The sequence below is a fragment of the Rhododendron vialii genome, chromosome 2a (assembly GCF_030253575.1).
Source record: "Rhododendron vialii isolate Sample 1 chromosome 2a, ASM3025357v1".
NCBI classification, from domain to species: domain Eukaryota; kingdom Viridiplantae; phylum Streptophyta; class Magnoliopsida; order Ericales; family Ericaceae; genus Rhododendron; species Rhododendron vialii.
Genome location: NC_080558.1, coordinates 35,435,146 through 35,452,540, shown reverse-complemented (window position 1 = coordinate 35,452,540; position 17,395 = coordinate 35,435,146). Strand labels below are relative to the sequence as shown.

At 39.4% G+C, this 17,395-nt stretch overlaps 1 protein-coding gene across 4 annotated transcripts in view; it reads right to left on the bottom strand.

Annotated features, from left to right (window-relative positions):
* Positions 1-17,395, bottom strand: part of LOC131316174 (uncharacterized) — a 35,053-nt gene that overhangs the window by 8,246 nt on the left and 9,412 nt on the right. For 3 of the 4 annotated variants that reach the window (XR_009197022.1, XM_058345455.1, XM_058345454.1), the window contains exons 6-12: positions 16,033-16,131; positions 14,658-14,715; positions 14,494-14,546; positions 9,080-9,181; positions 6,874-6,939; positions 5,397-5,518; positions 3,181-3,352 (exon numbers count right to left, since the gene is read on the bottom strand). Coding sequence is in view for 3 of the 4 variants with exons in the window: in XM_058345455.1 (XP_058201438.1) it covers positions 3,181-3,352; positions 5,397-5,518; positions 6,874-6,939; positions 9,080-9,181; positions 14,494-14,546; positions 14,658-14,715; positions 16,033-16,131 (672 nt within the window). In the remaining variant the exon portion in view is untranslated. Of the gene's footprint in view, positions 1-3,180; positions 3,391-5,396; positions 5,519-6,873; positions 6,940-9,079; positions 9,182-14,493; positions 14,547-14,657; positions 14,716-16,032; positions 16,132-17,395 lie in introns of those variants that run through there. The other variant, XM_058345456.1, reaches the window with a different exon arrangement.

The following is a 17,395-nucleotide window of genomic DNA, read 5'->3' as shown; positions in this document are numbered from 1 at the left end:
TCTAGTTTCATACTTCAACTTTACTTGGAATTTGAACAACAGGATCCAACCCCATAAGTCATGAACAATTCAAAAACTGCAAGTGACATGTGCCATATGATTATGCCAGCATGACGCCAGCTTCTGTAGTCCAGTGACTATATAAACCCAGTAGGTCTTGCTCTCTTGATCATTACGGAGATTTATTAAAAAGATTTGAAGCCATCAGACGAGAGCCTGCTATCCTATTTTGTTTGGTTCTTGGCCTATTTCCACACAAAAAAGAAAAAGAAAAAACCTATTTGGAGCACCACACGTCGTTTTTGTTTCAATGATTCTACTCTATTCATCTCAAAGTGCCTGTAGCAAGACACAAATAGATTATCTGTTGACCACAAGAGGTTTTTTGAATAGTCTTTCTTTCTCAAATTAGGGGCTTGAACTGCACCGTAATAGCCTTTTCTTATGCCCTTTTTTGTGGGCAAATAGTACTTGATTACACTCGCATTTGATGGTTAAGATACTGATTTTTGTGGCATTTTTATTCCGTTGGTTAATTTAATCTTGAGTTATCTTATTCCCTTGGCTTGTCATGATATGGCTGGTGCAGAACCCCAGAAGGATCATGATTTCGCAAAACAGTTACTTACCAGAGGTTGAATGGTCCGAAGAATCTACATGGGCAGACGACAGTAGTAACCAAGTCCAAGCAAATTTGATTGGATGAAGCTGATAATATGACTGATTAAGAGCTCAAGAGAAAGGCCACCAAACTGATGGAAGGCTGGTTCAGGCAATCCATTAGTGAAAATGGCTGCCACTTGATTGTTGCCACAAGTCGAATGAGCAATTTTCCCGTGATGATGAGGTCAAAAACGAAGTGGTAGTTAAATTCTATGCGCTTAGATCAGGCATGGAACACAAAAGTGGTCTACATGTCTATAGTGCTAGCATGAACTATCACAGTGAAGGAGAAAGTGATGGCGAAATGACACTGTGACAGAGGTTAGCAAGTAAGCAAGCTATAGCAACTCAGAGGTAGTAACTTTGAGTGCCTCGTATTCTTCTTCAGCATTAGACCTCTCATGCCCAACCATCAGCGGCGGATAAAACTTGAGATGTGACTTTACGTCAATTTATTTGGAAAGGCTAATGAATTTTCTCAAGATCTTGTCAATCCCAAACATGCCATAGAGATAAAGATTGAAGTAGCTCTCCGGCGAGTTGGATACCGACACAAGATAGTCCCTGTTTTACTCAACCAGTCAGGCCTTGAAACAAAGGGCCTTAGCCCACTCTTAGGTTGGAATAGAAAGAGATGATTTCAAACTTCACCTTCGGAACGGACGTATAAAGTTGCAGAACTGGATGATATTGGCAGTGACATTTTCCCTCAACTATATGTTTCATTTTTTGAACGGAAAAATCTCCTTTAATGCAATATCACCACCAAGGAAAACAGTCCCTATATTTTCATTATCAAGGTTGAATGCTATTCCTTTCACACTGCTGGAAAATTCCACTGCTTCCCAAACTTATTCTTGCTCAATCATGAACGCATGCAACCCTATCTCCCATTGAGACCACTCAACCAATCTCATCCACTGGAAAAATCATGAAAATTTTGGTAATTTGATATCCTAATAGAGTCGTTAGTTCCGCATTCTTAGTCATCCTCAAACTCACATCTTTGTTGGTCCAAAGATCAAACATTGCCGGCAAGACCTTATCGCCTGTTGTTAATGTCTACTCTTGGCCATTATGCTCATTAGCTTCCCTGTGATTGCCTCCACTTCTACATTTTTCAAGTCTTTTACTTTATTTTCCGACAAAGGATGTCTTCTCATGGTCGTCGTTGTCGTGGCTGTGAAGGTCATGGTTCTTGCATTGATGAACGTGGTGATAGGAACTGGGACGCTATGTGGTATCTAGTTTATACAATGCTAACCCTGGGTGAACTATGACTAGAAAATTCATGTGGATTAGATCACCAAGGTTATTGTCCCAGCCCCAAATGGCCAAACCGAAGTCTATTAAATCTAGAGGGGGGCCAACTCTAGTTCTTACGAAGCATTCTCTACTGGTCAACTAGTTCATACATTGTGCCTTACTCTTCACTCATATTCCTTAGCTTACCAAGCTTGTCCCACAGTTCAGATAATCCCTCCCAAGCTAGTATATGATCCCATTGCCGGCTAGTTTTGATTTGAATGCATGAAATGAGAGCTAGGCTTTAGGTCATTAGTAAGACTCACTTTCAGTAGTTTAGAATACGTTGATTTCAGCTTCTGTAGCAATTATATGTAACTTGGTAGTTGGTTTCATATTTTTTCTTCTGTTTTTTGACAGTAACAGATAGCCAGATAAGGAACCAATTACCAAATTACTTGTGATTGCAATAGAGCTCAATATCAACTGATTCTAAGCCATTGAAAGTGACTCTGCCTTCCTAAGTCATGTTTCTAATTATGTCTTCCAATTCTTCTATCCACTTCTCCACGTGCATGGGACTTGCACGGGATTGTTAGAGCTTTCCCGTGGTTACTAAAACAGTACCCCTAAAACTATATTGCCCATGCCATTCTTTCTACTCTTTGCCAATTAGTTTCGAGCTGGATGCCTTAACAGCCCCACCTGCCCCAACCTCGCCCCGCATTTGAAAAAATTTGTCACGTACCGAGTTACTCATATATGTAGACAACTAGGGTTAAACAGAGCCATGACAGAGGCTACTCAACCGATTCTAAGCCATTGAAAGTTACTCTGCCTACCTAAGTCATGTTTCTAATTATGTCTTCCAATTCTTCTATCTACTTCTCCACGTGCGTGGGACTTGCACAGGATTGTTAGAGCTTTCCCGTAGTTACTAAAATAGTACCCCTAAAACTATATTGCCCACGCCATTCTTTCTACTCTTTCCCAATTAGTTTCGAGCTGGATGCCTTAACAGCCCCACCTGCCACAACCTCACTCCACAATTTTCAAAAAATCTCATACCGAGTTACTCATATACGTAGACAACTAGGTTAAACAGAGCCGTGACATGGGCTAATCACTATAATATTCTCAGAATTTGACATACCCGCAACAACCAAATGAATGAGAACACTTAGCTTCTACAGGGATTATGCATGTAACAATTCTAACAATATTCTACCAAACAGCATAAATACTCTACGAAGGAGTAAGAGGGTAACATACCCAGTGGCCAGCATCTTCAAGCACATGCATTTCAACTCCACCTCCCTCATCAGCAGCTAACTCCTCGGCAACGTGAATCCTCTGAAGATCTTCAAGGGCCCACCTGTGCAAGCTCCTTTCTGCTTTCAAAAAGTTAACATGCACACCTCGAGGTACATCTTCCACTATTTTCCTGGATGTATCGAAGAACCGATGAAAAAGCTCCATGTACTACAGCCAAAATATAATGACAAAGCAATTTTAAAAAGGAAAAAAGAAGTCATGCAAGGAAGACCCTTGATGGAGCAAGACTTTGCGAGGTTTGAAGATAATGATTTTGGCAGGAGGGATGAAGTCTGCTTTGTTTAGCTTATTTCTTTTACCTTCTTCAATCTAAATTTTTTATTTTTATTTTATCAAACTGCAACAACCTTGTTCATGGGGAGTTTAGATTCAAAGATTACATTGGAATCCCGTTTGTATGTAGTAGGTTAATTTTGCCCTTGTTTATACATTATGGTTTTGCGTATGTATGTAATTCACCATAAATACAGAAGATATAATTAGTGTCTTTTGCAGGATCAAATTTTGGGGAGTCAATTCTTTTGGAAGATTTACATGGAAACTATTGCACTATTTAACTATATCAATTGCTGCAAAACCAACCCTGCCAATCTTAAACCCCAAAATCCCCTCAACCACCACCTCTACTAGCAGGCGATCCAAGCCACAAAAAAAGTTGCCCCCTCCTGAAACCAATATTGTACTCCCTCCGTCCCAATTCTTTAGTCCCTTTTGGGAGTCCGTGTTACTTTTCAATTGATTATATCTTGCAATATATAATCTTTTAGGTAATTTTGAAAACATTGTTTAAACGAGCTCATTGAGATCTATCAAACAAGATCCATATTGCATATAAATAGTTTCACCAATTAAAAGTTATAATTAGTTTTTTATCCGGTTGGGGTTGGGATAGGACGAGGGACAAAATAATGAGGACGGAGGGAGTATAAAACAAGAATGAAGAGTAAGTCAAATACGATGTGTTTTTCTAATATAGTGCATCAATGCTTGTACTATTATCCTCTCCTTCACCTCCTCTCATATTTAAAAAATGTGTCCGCATCAACAGTGCTAATGCTTCCTCCACCGGTCAAGATTCAATCAAGAGAACACATTGTTAAGTTCCCAGTAGCCAAAAAGCTTAAGCTGGCAGGAAATAGGCCCAACAATGTATATGAAGCTATTCAACACAAACTACCACATATTAAATTCTTATCAAGGAACAATGTTCTTTCCAAACATCTTTTTGTTCTTAAAAGCAAACAAATATTTCCAGCTTCCTATGAAGGATATGATGATGGCCCACTTCTTCAATGAGATTGGCATGGTTTTGTAGATTGGTTTGTTCGACCCAATTAAAATTGTCAACCCTGATTCACATGCATAAACCAAAACAAAAAATCCTCCGATGGGTCTTTTCCATTTTTCTGTCCATTCTGATACCTCTAGCGTCCTTTCTTTAATTACTACTTCTGATTAACGTTATCAGTTTGATAATATGTTGATAATTCACCTTTCATAGACAAATTCTTCATAGTTATTAATTCTTTTTAGCTTCATCGATTTTTTGACAATTTTTAGCTTGAAAGTGCTAAAATTATCAAGATCGTCGAACTAATATTTCATGTAGTCATCATTTTTCTTCTTTTCGAAGAGTTTGTTAGGTTTTTGGTGAATGTTCTAGTCTTGCGAGGGGAGATAAACGTTTCAATATTTAAGATTATTTTTGAAATATCTTAGAGAGAGAGGGGGGACAAGAAAAGAGATAAGGAAAAATATTTAAGTTGCCTTAATTACAAGCAATGAGAGATTTTATGAAATGTTTAGACTTAGTTGAAATCTAGTTTTCACTGTGTATCTTACTTATAGGCAGTACTACATTTTGAGAAATGTTTTGACTTGTCGAAATCTAGTAGTTGGTAAGCACATTGTAACAATTTGCAAGACTAATGGACAAGTTAACCATAGGAATGGGATGTATTATAAGTTTTCTTTCAGAATAGCAGCAAGCATCAGCCTTGTATCTAGAATTAGAGAAACATCAGATCTCACAACACTACACCATCTAAAAGAATGCATCCCGTGATGTTGAGGCAAGAAAGTACAAAAAATGGTTTCATACGAGAAAAGACACCATATTTGTCACCATGCGGTGTAATTTAAGTGTTGCATACCACAAACTTGTTTCTTCATATGATTGATACATCTCAGCTATTCCATTGAGGTCAAACACCCATGAGAAACTTGACGGTGATGAACCAGAAGGGCTGCTCTCTCGGAGGTTAGTTACCACCCACTAGCAACAAAAACCAGATCCAAAAAGAAGAACAAAATAATTGAGACTAGTGACAACATTATAAGGGGTACACAAGAAATAGATGCCAGCAAAAGGAGTAGAAAACAATAAAGACAAGAATGTAAAATTGATATCATCAAAGGAGTTAGAAACTCGTGAATACGGAAATGCAAATGTATTCACAAGTGCTGAAAGGAAGTTGTGCATCACAAGTTTAACCTGGCATCACAAAGGTACAGTACATGTAAACCTATGAATGAGAAATATAGAAGAAATAGAAACTGACTGTTAAACTGAGTGATTGCGTTCATAGGTTGGAAAAGATCAAACGAAGACACACTTTTCAATAATCGAAGAGTAGCAATGCTGAAAATTGTAATAACCAATTCAAGAGATAAATGCAAACAGAATTTCCTCCATAAATATGCAGAAACCACACCACTGCACATAAAAATTGATATTCGACAAATGCAACCTTTTTTAGATTCTCATTGCTCAAAAATAATTATTGCCAATGGCATAACTTCCTTTAAGCCTTCACCCAGAAAACCCTTCTCAAAGTCAAACCAGCAGTCCAGCAACCTCTCTGAAATTTAAACCTAAAATCTATTTCATCACCATCGTTTTCCAAAAATAATGCTGAAAAGCACCCTATATAGCAGCTTTAGGAAGTCATTATGAAATGCTAACTTGTCACCAAAATAAACTTGCAAAGCCTCAACCTATATTATCTCCACCAACCCCATACCTATACAAAAATAGAAACACTTTAACTGACTCTTCTCAATTGAAAGGCCCATTTACCGTTCCCTATCAACTTCTCCAGTGACACCCCCCTGTCAAGTATAGCCTGATTGGTGTGTTGCACCAGAGACAGAGGCGAACAACCTTATCTTATCCAAAACCCACTCTTGGTATGACAACGGAACTGCCTCCCCCTCCAATTCTAGTTTCATGACCCTAAAGGTCCTACATCATAAGTGTGAGAGAATCTGGTAAACATACTTCAACCACCATTAGTCGTTCTCTGATTCTCCCATCACAAGGATGGGGAATATGTTAACAAAAAGATATATTAAGATTAAATATTTCACTTTTCTCCTACTTGAGTAAAGGTAAGGGCCACCAAAACTGTCTGTATAACAACTCAAATCAAGCGAAGCTGTAGTCCAATTTTGTTGTTGGGAGCATAACTAAAGAAACTATAATACAAGCTGTACTGATATCTTCCAGCGGAGTTGGGCACACCAATATGAGACTAAGAAGGCTAAAACTCTTTACTAAGAGCAGCATCAAGACATAGAGTAAGCCAATTAGATTATAAGCACGCAAATCCATTTGCGATAGAGACATACCTGTGCCACATCTTTTGAAAACCCATGTCTCTCAAGTGCAACCACCACATCCCGCTTTGAAGCAACCTTCCTTAAGAAAAGAATTACTAATAACTAAATAGAATTGACTGATGACACAAAGATACAGTGTTAACCAACCAACAAGAAAAAAATAAATTACACATGACAAAAAGAGCAATCTTTTCATCTCCTTTCCACCAAAGCAGTAAAAATGTTAACATAGCACTCTGGTATACAAACAAATTTTCAAAGTTGATAACTATTATCCACAGTCCATTCAACTGGAGTTTTTGCATTCCTAATTTCTATGTTTAAGAACTGCTAACAAAGAAAACATACCAAACTTTTAGACTGTAAGAAAGCACAAAGAAGAAGTAAAGTAGCATATCTAGACCACTTACTCTTTATTCATTACCATCAGTACTAACTCCTTCTCCTTCTCCAATAAACAACGCCTTAACTGCCAACAGACGCAGCTCCTCAATGGAAGGCCTATCACAATCATATGTACACACGCGATCTTTGGTCCTTGAGGACTGGACCACGTGATGTAGAGATTTGGATACAGCATGTGGCAGGACCCCATGGTTGACGGCCTGTGGCACGCCCACATGAGGTGCAGTGTTTCATGATTGCATCACACTTTTGGGGCTCCACCTGTCATGTGGTGTTGGCACATGGCACCGAGACTGTTGTTCGGCACATGGCTGATCAATCAATAACCAATTAAATGGCCCCACAATGTCAGCCAAACAAGGTGATGCCTGCATGCCATGCAGAACACCACCATCCTCTTGAGAATCAAGACATCAACAGCTAAGCGAATGCAGACTAATTCTCAGAAGTCCAAACACCACCATCCTCTTGAGGATCTCTTCAACAGCTAAGCGCATAGAGACTAATTCCCAGCCTGGACCTTGCAAATACGGCCCTTGGCGATGCTTCAACAAGGTTTTAGGCCCCAAGGGTATCTCCAAAGACAATGAAGATGTTGCCAACATATCCTCAACAAGGGATGCTCGATTGCATGGGCTTGATGAACAAATATAAAAGATGACATCAGTACTTTGTCTGCGACCAGAACTTATGTACCTCATTTGGGAGCATTGAAAGGCTTGTGGATTGGAAGCTTGAGCTTATGAATTCGTCCGAGGGCTAGAAACTCCTGGATGGGAGGACATTAGACCCCAGTCCTAGGAAAGGAGGGAGACATTTGACCAAAACACAATGGCTTGGAACACACATCATACCAACCTCTTACTTCACTATAGCCTGAGATTATGTTGACCTTCCATATCTACGCCCCGAGGCCCCTGTTATGACACACGTTCTACTGCATAACTCACTCATTAAGGTTCAACCCAAAGCATCTTGTCAGCCACCGAGGGCCAGCCACCACTCCCAGAAGAAGATTGACATCAGGTGTAATTCCTATAAAGAACAGGCCATAGGGCAACCAAACCAAAGAACCGACTCTTAGCTCATCTCCTACATCTCCAACCGACCACCACCACTGATACAAAGAAGCATATTAACAAAGGTCGAGCAACAAGAATCCAGGAACTTGCTTGAATTTAAGGTACTCCCTCTAATAAGTAACAACAAACACGATATAAGAGATACTTGCTAACAAATATTTTTCATTATTCAAAATCAACTGCATATACCTACGGCTTAGAACCTAATTTACAGTACTGGAAATCCTAGTAAACCTGAGAGTAAAAAGGACAACATAATATTATAAACTAAACTTCTTGTTGACCAAGTAGATATAGAAAAGGGAAATCAAATCAACCCAAATCAGGAAACTAAATACTCCAAACCACATATTCTGTAATTGCATGGTTCCTAACAAAATATTAAAGACATGATTATACCACTTCAAACATATGATACTATTTCCTTACTGCATAAACCACTCTCGCATATTATGATTGTCTTGGCTCTCTCCTCCACCTCAAGTTGACTAAGCTCTAAGTGACTCCAAATCGCAGAACACCACAACAGCTCCACATGACTCGATCACCATAGCTGTCATGCTTAATTGGAGTATTAAGTTGCATTCCATAAAACAAGAAAAATCCTACCCTCAAATTTTGTGTTTGAACTTCAAGGCACAATAAATTCTAAAGAGGAATAGAAAAGTCTAGCGAAAAGCAAGAGGACAACCTAAGAATGCTAGTACAACAAAAGGAATAAAACTCACCTGCTTGGGCAATGTCCTCAGGAAAGAGATCAATTCGAAAGGATGATCCTCTTTATCTCCACCAGCTCGAACTTTTCCAGGAGTTGCATCTAAAACCCAAACCTACAGAATGACAAGCAATTACTGAAAATAAGGTCAGGCAAAATATAAAGGACACGAAATACAGAAAATAAGGAGAAGACCAGAATAACATTCAGAAAGAAGATCCTAATGTTGCGAAAAAGGAGAAACACCTAGAGTATATGGGTTTCCCGTTTGTGACCTTTGATTGTCTTGTGGTCTTAGTTGGTGCTTATTTGTTTATTGTGCTTATTATGTGTCTTGCTCATTGCTTGTTTTTAGCGAATAAGGAAGTGAACCTATTATACGCAAAAGTCTTTTTCATGATCAGAAAAACTTGAAGTCTTTCTGTATTCCTTTTCCTTTTGTTTTGTGCTTATGCCTCTGAGTCGATGTCCAAACTGTCATTAGCTTACATTGATTATATAGCCTTTAAGCTCCTATTCACAACTAATGTTAAGCTATATATTATCTCATTAAGGGCATGTGTATTTAGAACTTTCTGAATACATTTTGTAGTGACGAGGGAGAGAACTCTAAGTTACTCTCCCTGTCAATTCTGCACATCAATTTTCTCCTTTTATTCTCTTACCAGAAAATATAATTTTGTATCAGCGCTTCCTTCCTTGTTGCTCATTATATTTTTCTACAAAGTTTCCAGATGTGATCTCCTTCTCTTTCGTTTCTACTTTTCTGAAAAGAATAACAATTTCAAAAAATCACATCATGATTGAGGATGGAAGGACTGATGTCCAAGAGAAATTTTTGCGTGCATAAAACATTAATTTGTATAGTTTTCATAATCTAGTCTTTTGATGAAGTCTTTTCTCCAAATCGAGTTCTAAAGCAGTATAAGGTGGTTCTGATGATTCTGAAGTAACCTGATGCTTGGGACATCTCCTTGGAGGGTTTTTTTTTTGGGGGTAAATTAACCACTTTTATAAAGCAAACAGCCTCAAACAAACAGAGTATACAATACGGACTCTGAAAAAGGGTTCAACAAGGAAGAAAACCAACCAAAACTAAGACCTAGACCTGCAAATAGCAGCAGGACAACAGGATACAAACAAAGAAAACCAAACAGCAAAACAAACTAGGATCTGAAAATCCTAAAACTTAAACCCCATACATCAACCAACAATCGGATCTCATCAGTACTTATTAGTGTAGCAAATCTCCTCGGCGGTTTGCTACACTAATAATTTAGTTCCAGGCAAAAATCTTTTAACTCTTTTAACATTTCCTCGAGTTGAGAGATGGATAGCTGATTGAATTAGTTATGGGACAGATCTGATTGATGTGTGATTTGAGTCGGGTCATTCTTTTTGTTTAAGGTGTTCGACTCTCTGTCATTGACATGGAGGAAAATAGCAAGGCTTTCACAGGCAGTGGGGATACCTGGTCGAGTCAAGTTGGGACTATTCGAGATGACTTCAAAGTCGTCCTACAAAGGTGGATGGCATAAACATTTTGACATCCCTACCACCAAGACTCCAAGGGGTCTTCTTTCCTTTTACCTAGTCAGAATTAAGAGCATATGGAAGAGTCCATCAAGAAGAAGTAACAAGACCTTGGTGGATTATAGGATAAGACTAATTTGAAGACATATTCTCGGCACCCTAAGTATCAGACTACTTGTGTACTACCTTGCCAGACATCATCATTGCTCTGGTTTTAGACTACTATGCTAATCCATCTTGACATGAACCTCCACCTTTTATGCTTGACAATTCCAAAAAAATAAGATTTTTCTACTAATCTGAAAATACAAATTAGGAAGTCTGCTCAATGTCCTATAAAGCTCGCCTAGTTGCTAAAGGTTAATACTCAGACATATGTTTTGATTATGTGGAGACTCTCTCCCATTCCCAAGCTTGGTTCTGTTTGTCTTTGTTGGAATTTGTCCCACATTGGTTAATTAACACCTCAAAAACTAGTATATGAGCCCGGGTGGCCTCTCCTCTCATTGCTAATTGATTTTGAGATGATATAAAGTTTTCACATGGTATCAGAGTGGGACTCATTCCACCCCACATTTTAAAAATAAAATGTCACAACCAACACCCGCAATGACAGACTAGCAAAAAGGTTGCACAGTGATAGATGCAAAAAAGAGGCTACACGTGACAGACCTCAAACGCGGCTACACGTGAAGGGGGATGTTAAGGAAATAGAGTCCGACATTGCATGGGAGTGGAATGAGTGATCACTTAATAACATTTAGGACCTCTCCACTCATTGCCAATTGATTTTAGGTCAGAACCCTCCAAGAAATCTAACATGGTATCAGAGCTAAGTTTTGGTCTTGGGTGGCCTCACCTCATGTGGTCGAGTCTTCAAAGCCCGAGTCAAATCTCCTGGTCTCCTCAATTCATACCTCCACGTGCATTTGGGCTGCACGTGAGGGGGAGTGTTAGACTTTATCCCACATCGATTATCTAAGCCACCAAAGATTGGTTAATAAAATCTAAATGCTACTCCACCTATTGCCAATTGGTTTTAAGATAGATGCTTTAACATAGTATCAGAGCTAGGTTTTTAGAGGCTTTTCCCCTTTATATGTGTCATAGTTGCACTTTGTTTTGTTGTGATCCATATGCTTTGATCCTTTGTTGACCTCTCCACGTGCGAATCAGGGGTCGCATGTGCGGGGGGAGTGTTAAAATTTGTCCAACATTGGTTAATTAACACCTCAAAAACTAGTATATGAGCCTGGACGGCCTCTCCTCTCATTGCCAATTGGTTTTGAGATGGATATAAAGTTTTCAGAGTCTTCTTATCTCTCTCGCGGCCAATCTTGGTTGGCCATTATTTCATTTAGATGTAAAAATGCCTTCTTTTGTGGGGATCTTTAGGAAGAAGTCTGTATGGAGCAATCACCCAAATTTTTTGCTTAGAGGGGAGCGTAATCAAGTGTGTTGTCTTCGCAAAGCACTGCACGGTCTTACGCAGTCCCCTAGAGCTTAGTTTGGCAAGTTTAGTGATGCCGTTTTGCAATTTGGTAGGCATCGATGTCAGTCTAATCGTCATGTATTCTCTCCCACGTCTAACCAGGGAAAGGTATTAGTAATTGTCTATGTTGATGATATCATCATTACAGGTGATGATCAATGAGGCATTGATGAGTTGAAAGGTTTTTTATAGTGTCATTATAATTCTAAGGACTTGAAAAATTTGCGATACTTCTTGGATATAGCAGTGGCGCAATCCGAAGATGGTATTAGCTTATCTCGACGAAGGTATGTGTTGAATATTCTGGAGGAGACTGGTTTGTTGGGGACTAGACTTGTTGAGACCCCTATGGATCCCGACGTCTAACTTTGTATTGATCAGGGAAGGTTGTTTTCTAATCCTAATTAGTATCGTCACTTGGTTGGTAAGCTAAATTATCTTACCATTGCACGTCATTTGCAGTTAGTATTGTGAGTTTGCTTTTCTGCTTCTCCTCTTCCGCATTGAGAGGTTCAAGAATTGTGGAGTATTCAAGGCACATCGAGGACTTGGTCTGTTAAACTTACATGTTGAGACTTGTATTGATTCCGATTGAGCAAGAGGACCATCTAGCAGGAGATACACACAGGATTATTGCGTTTTCCTAAGTGAAAATCTTGTCAATTGTAAAACTAAAAAGTAGACAATGGTGACACGATCTAATGCAAAAGCAAAGTACAGAGCCATGGCTCACACGACATGAGAGATTGTATGAGTGCGCTCTTGAGGAGGTAGGATTCAGTGGGCAATTGCCTATAAATCTATATTCTGATAATCAAGCAACAATTCGCGTTGCATCCATGAGAGGACTAAGCATATTTAAGTTGACTGCCATCTTGCACGAGAGAATTTAGCTAGTGGTGGGAAGCTACTGCCTTCATGTGTAGTGCCCAGCTGGCTGACATATTTACTACAACAGTTTTCAAGCCATGGCTAGAGTTGCTGTGTAACAAATTGAGACTTAGTGATATTTATCTCCAGCTTAAGGGAGAGTGTTAGAAGATATAAGTTATGTATTAGTATAAGTGAGTGAGGGTAATTTAGACTTTGTGTAGCTTTGTACTCACACACTTCATAATAAATACTTGTGTTGGGTTAATTAACACCCTAAGCATTTCCTCTCAAACATCAATAACCTTTTGAGATTGCTTTCTTAGATTGTCTGCCATCCTTATCACTTTGTATAAATGGCATTTTCGTAATGGTTATTTATGTTACATTCCAAAAATTCAGGGTTATTAAGACTAGCATATAAAGTTGAAAAGTCAAAAGGCTGCAACTCTTTTTTTTTACACAATGTCTAGGACCACCACGTTTTGCCCCAAGAAATTCAGAAGATATACTTACTGGTATCCGTTGGAGCTGATTTATGGATATTTTTCTGTATTTTTTTGGGGCCCGGAGTGGGTCCCACACGGCATGCGGTGGCCGTGCGGTGGTCCTTGCACTTCTGTTTTTTTTTAAATGTCTACGGCGGATCTAAAAAGGCCTTCCCTTCTCTCTCTCCTCCTCCCTCTCCCTCCCATTCACTTAAAAAACGAAGATAAAGTGCAAAGGGCCTCCCACCCTCTCTCTCTCTCTCCTCATTTAAGTTTTTAACTATTTTCTCATATGCTCGTATCCTCTCTCTGCAAAATAAGAAGGAAACCAGGGTAAAGAAAAAGAAAAAGAAAAAGAAACAGGCATCAGAGATCTGAGTTTTATAGTTGATCTTCTCTCTCCTCCTTCATTCTTCTCCCTCCATCTTCGACCTGCTCCCATCTTCTTTCGGATCGCACTCCTATCTAGAGAGACTCGTGCTCCAGTCATGAATCTTCCTTGGGAGCGCAAATCTGCCCTCCTGTGTCGGAAGTGACCCCATTATGCACAATCCCTGCAACTAGGGGCAGGAGTGGTTGTTGGGTTGCGTTTGCGGACGAGAAAGGTGGCTAGGATGGGGATGAGTGTGGCGGTAGAGAATTGGGGAGTGGCTTCTTTGCTGCAAATGGATGGGCATGGGGATGGCGGCGGTGGCAACAAGGGGTGGGACACATGCGGCAGTCAGAGGAAACTGTGACGGTGGAAATGGGTGGATTTGAAGAGAAATGAGTTTTTATGGAATGTCGAGTTTTTGTCCGATGGGTAAGTTGTCTAAAGGGTAGATTTTGAATCCAACCAAAACCATCTTGATGTGTCTACTGAGATAGAAACCATGAGGAGATAAAAGCACATATGAGTGAGAGAACACTAAGTTACTGTATCCTCTTTACAAGTCATTTTTCTTCTCTCTCTAATCTCTTACTACGAATCCAGTTGTTAACTATCTAAAGCAATTTGAAGTCTCAAAAGCTCTTTGTGGATTTGGAAGAAATCTGCATACTTACTCTGACAGGTCGTGCCAGTGGCTTTGCAACTTGATCCACCATGCTCAAGGCAACTGCATAAAAAATGGGATTAGATAAAGTACTTGGCTTCTGTAAAAAAATATTATGTTGTAAAAGAAATCTGTCATGCTCGTTAACTACATAAAGAACGACTGTTAAAATACCTTTTCCTCCAAAGCTGTGACCAACTAACACTCGAGGTGTCAGTTTAAGCTTCCCAAGCTACTCCAGAGAAAAAACTATTTAGGAACTCGTCAATATACAATGAAGTCAATACAGCAAAAGGGGTGCATTCAATTTTTTACATATAATCATCCAGCAGGGGTCTCTCTAACCCCACATCAGAGGGTTTTTGTATTCTAGAGGAGCAAATATACATCTGCATATTGCAGTGGAGATGTAAGAGAAACTACGTAAGAATTCAATGAATCTGCAGGTACAAGCATGTTTCCATGAAAACAACATGAACCTTCCTTCATAGTGGAAGACTAAAAGTAATAATGCTCTACTTCGTTCTACAATTTGTATTCATGGGATAATGCACCCACACTCAAAACTCTGAATACCTGTACTTTCAGGGAATTCCCCTGGGATTTGGGAATCCAGTTTTCCTAGGGCGGGATATTTAGTCCATGGACTTCAACTATATGCACGGATTCTTCTACACAAGGCTATCTAGCCACACGACTGGCTGTATTGTTGCCTAAGCAACGTGGATTATGCAATGCGCATAGTGAGAATATCAAAAATCAAGTTCAAAAATGATGATGATGAGAATTGAACCTACAAGTAGGGGATAAAAAACATAGGCCTCTCCACTGATCCAACTGAAATCATAATGTTCAAGCGTTTCTAGTACTATTATTATTATTTTGAAAAAAATGAAATCTGAACACAGCAACACAAGCAACACAAAAAGTATACAACTCCTATATATTAGGGAATATGTTGTCACTCTCAAACGCTCATCCTAGGCAGTTTCCAATTGTCACTACTGTGCTTCCGCACTCACACCCCGTTGACAAACTCGTGACTTAGATGCTTTACATATAGTCTCTTGAAAACCATGAGCACTTATCAATTGCCATAACTATACAGCATGATACTCTGTCACGGAACCTCAAGATATTACCTAATTAATAACTCAGCAAAATAATGTAGGTGCTACTCTCTACCTGAGTTAATCTAGGTAATTTAAAGTTATAACAGCCATAGTGTCCCCAATATGGCACAGCTTATCTCGTATTGGTTAACAAACGACTCAGTCGCCAAATAATTGCAAACAGACAAAAAATTCCATCACAATGATGACTTGATGAAACTCAACCATGATTACCTTAAAAAAAAAAACTTTATGGAGGGAACAAATAGAAAAAGAGCAAGACTCAAAAAGAATATGATATGCCTAATCAGCTGATAGCCCATGGACATGGGATGCAAAGACTTGAGAGCGTGTTTTCTTTTAGATCCTGCTAATCCAGAACAAAGGGAGAATAAATCAATGCATATCTGCAGTAGCTGATGGCAAGAATTACACACAAGCTTTAAGATGTCAAGAGCAGTTGATGCAACAGTATGGGGACCCCGCTTCTTGATTGCTGCTGAATCACCATGGCACCGCAGGTCTACCAAGAGAAACTGTGTAATCACAATCTGAGATCAAGAAGGTTGCGAACAAAGTAACAAACTAAAATAACCATTCATCAAATTTCAAAGCTAACATATGAAAGGCCTGCATAGTCTCTGGTATTAACATATATTTCCAAGCATAACTCAATAAGTGGCGACATGACTGTTCCTTTCAGATTGGGTCAATCTGTGGGCTTCCCACCCCGGAGAGTGCTGTCTTTTTCTTTTTGAGAGGAAAAACGCAACGGCACATTCGATTCGGAGTCGCCACCCGGGTTTTAGTGGTTTGCCACCCGAGGAACCGAATTTGACTGACATCCATGCTTTTTGTTTGGAAAAAGGTTTTGTTTCTTTTTTACTGTCCGTCATAATCAGAGACAACGTTGGTTCGGGAGCTAGGTTACGAGAGGGGAAGGGTTTTACAGCACCCCTCTCGCCCGACGCGGGGGTCGATCTCTACTTAGTGCTTGTGGGACTTTAAAACCATTTTTGTCTTTCAACTTTAATCAAATAGAGAAGGGGAAACAATAAAGGGGGTTAAAAACTATAAACACACTATGTGTATGCATGTGAACAGTGTACAGTTATAACAGGCATGAGACGACGAAATATGAAACAAAAACAGAAGACTGTTACATTACTCTTGAGCGCTCAGCTATGGACCTGAGCGCTCAAGAATCAGGTCCACCTGCAAGCAGGCTCTGAAACAACTAATTTGGGCTTTGGAGGGACTAGTGCACACCCAGAAACTATAATAATCTTGAAAATGATATTTATAGTGAACAAAACAGAGGTTGGTGTTGAAACCTTTTTGAGCGCTTACCTCCACTCCTGAGCACTCAAGAACTGGTCTTGAGCGCTCAGGTGTGAGGCTCAGGACAGTTTTGAAAATTGATCAAAAGATGCAAGTATTGAAATGAACTAGTGATTTGAAAAGAGAAAGCAAATAACCATTGAGATTTGAGGAAATAGGAGGTTTTAGAATGTTTTCAGAAACTAAACAAAATGTTAAAAGTCATGAAACTAAACAGAATACACCCTGGGCTTATCTAGTATTGATCTGACCAGAAAGCCCAAGGATATGGACTTGAGCGCTCTGAAATGTTCTTGAGTGCTCAAGAATGTTTCTGAGTGCAGAGGTCTTGTCCTCTTGTTTTGATTTCCATGAAAGGCCGACTGAACTCAAAGTCAGTATGAGGAATAAACTTGAGCCCAGTGGCTCCCCTCAGATTGAGAAAACAGTTACTTTAAAAGGTTTTCTACCTTTTGTTTT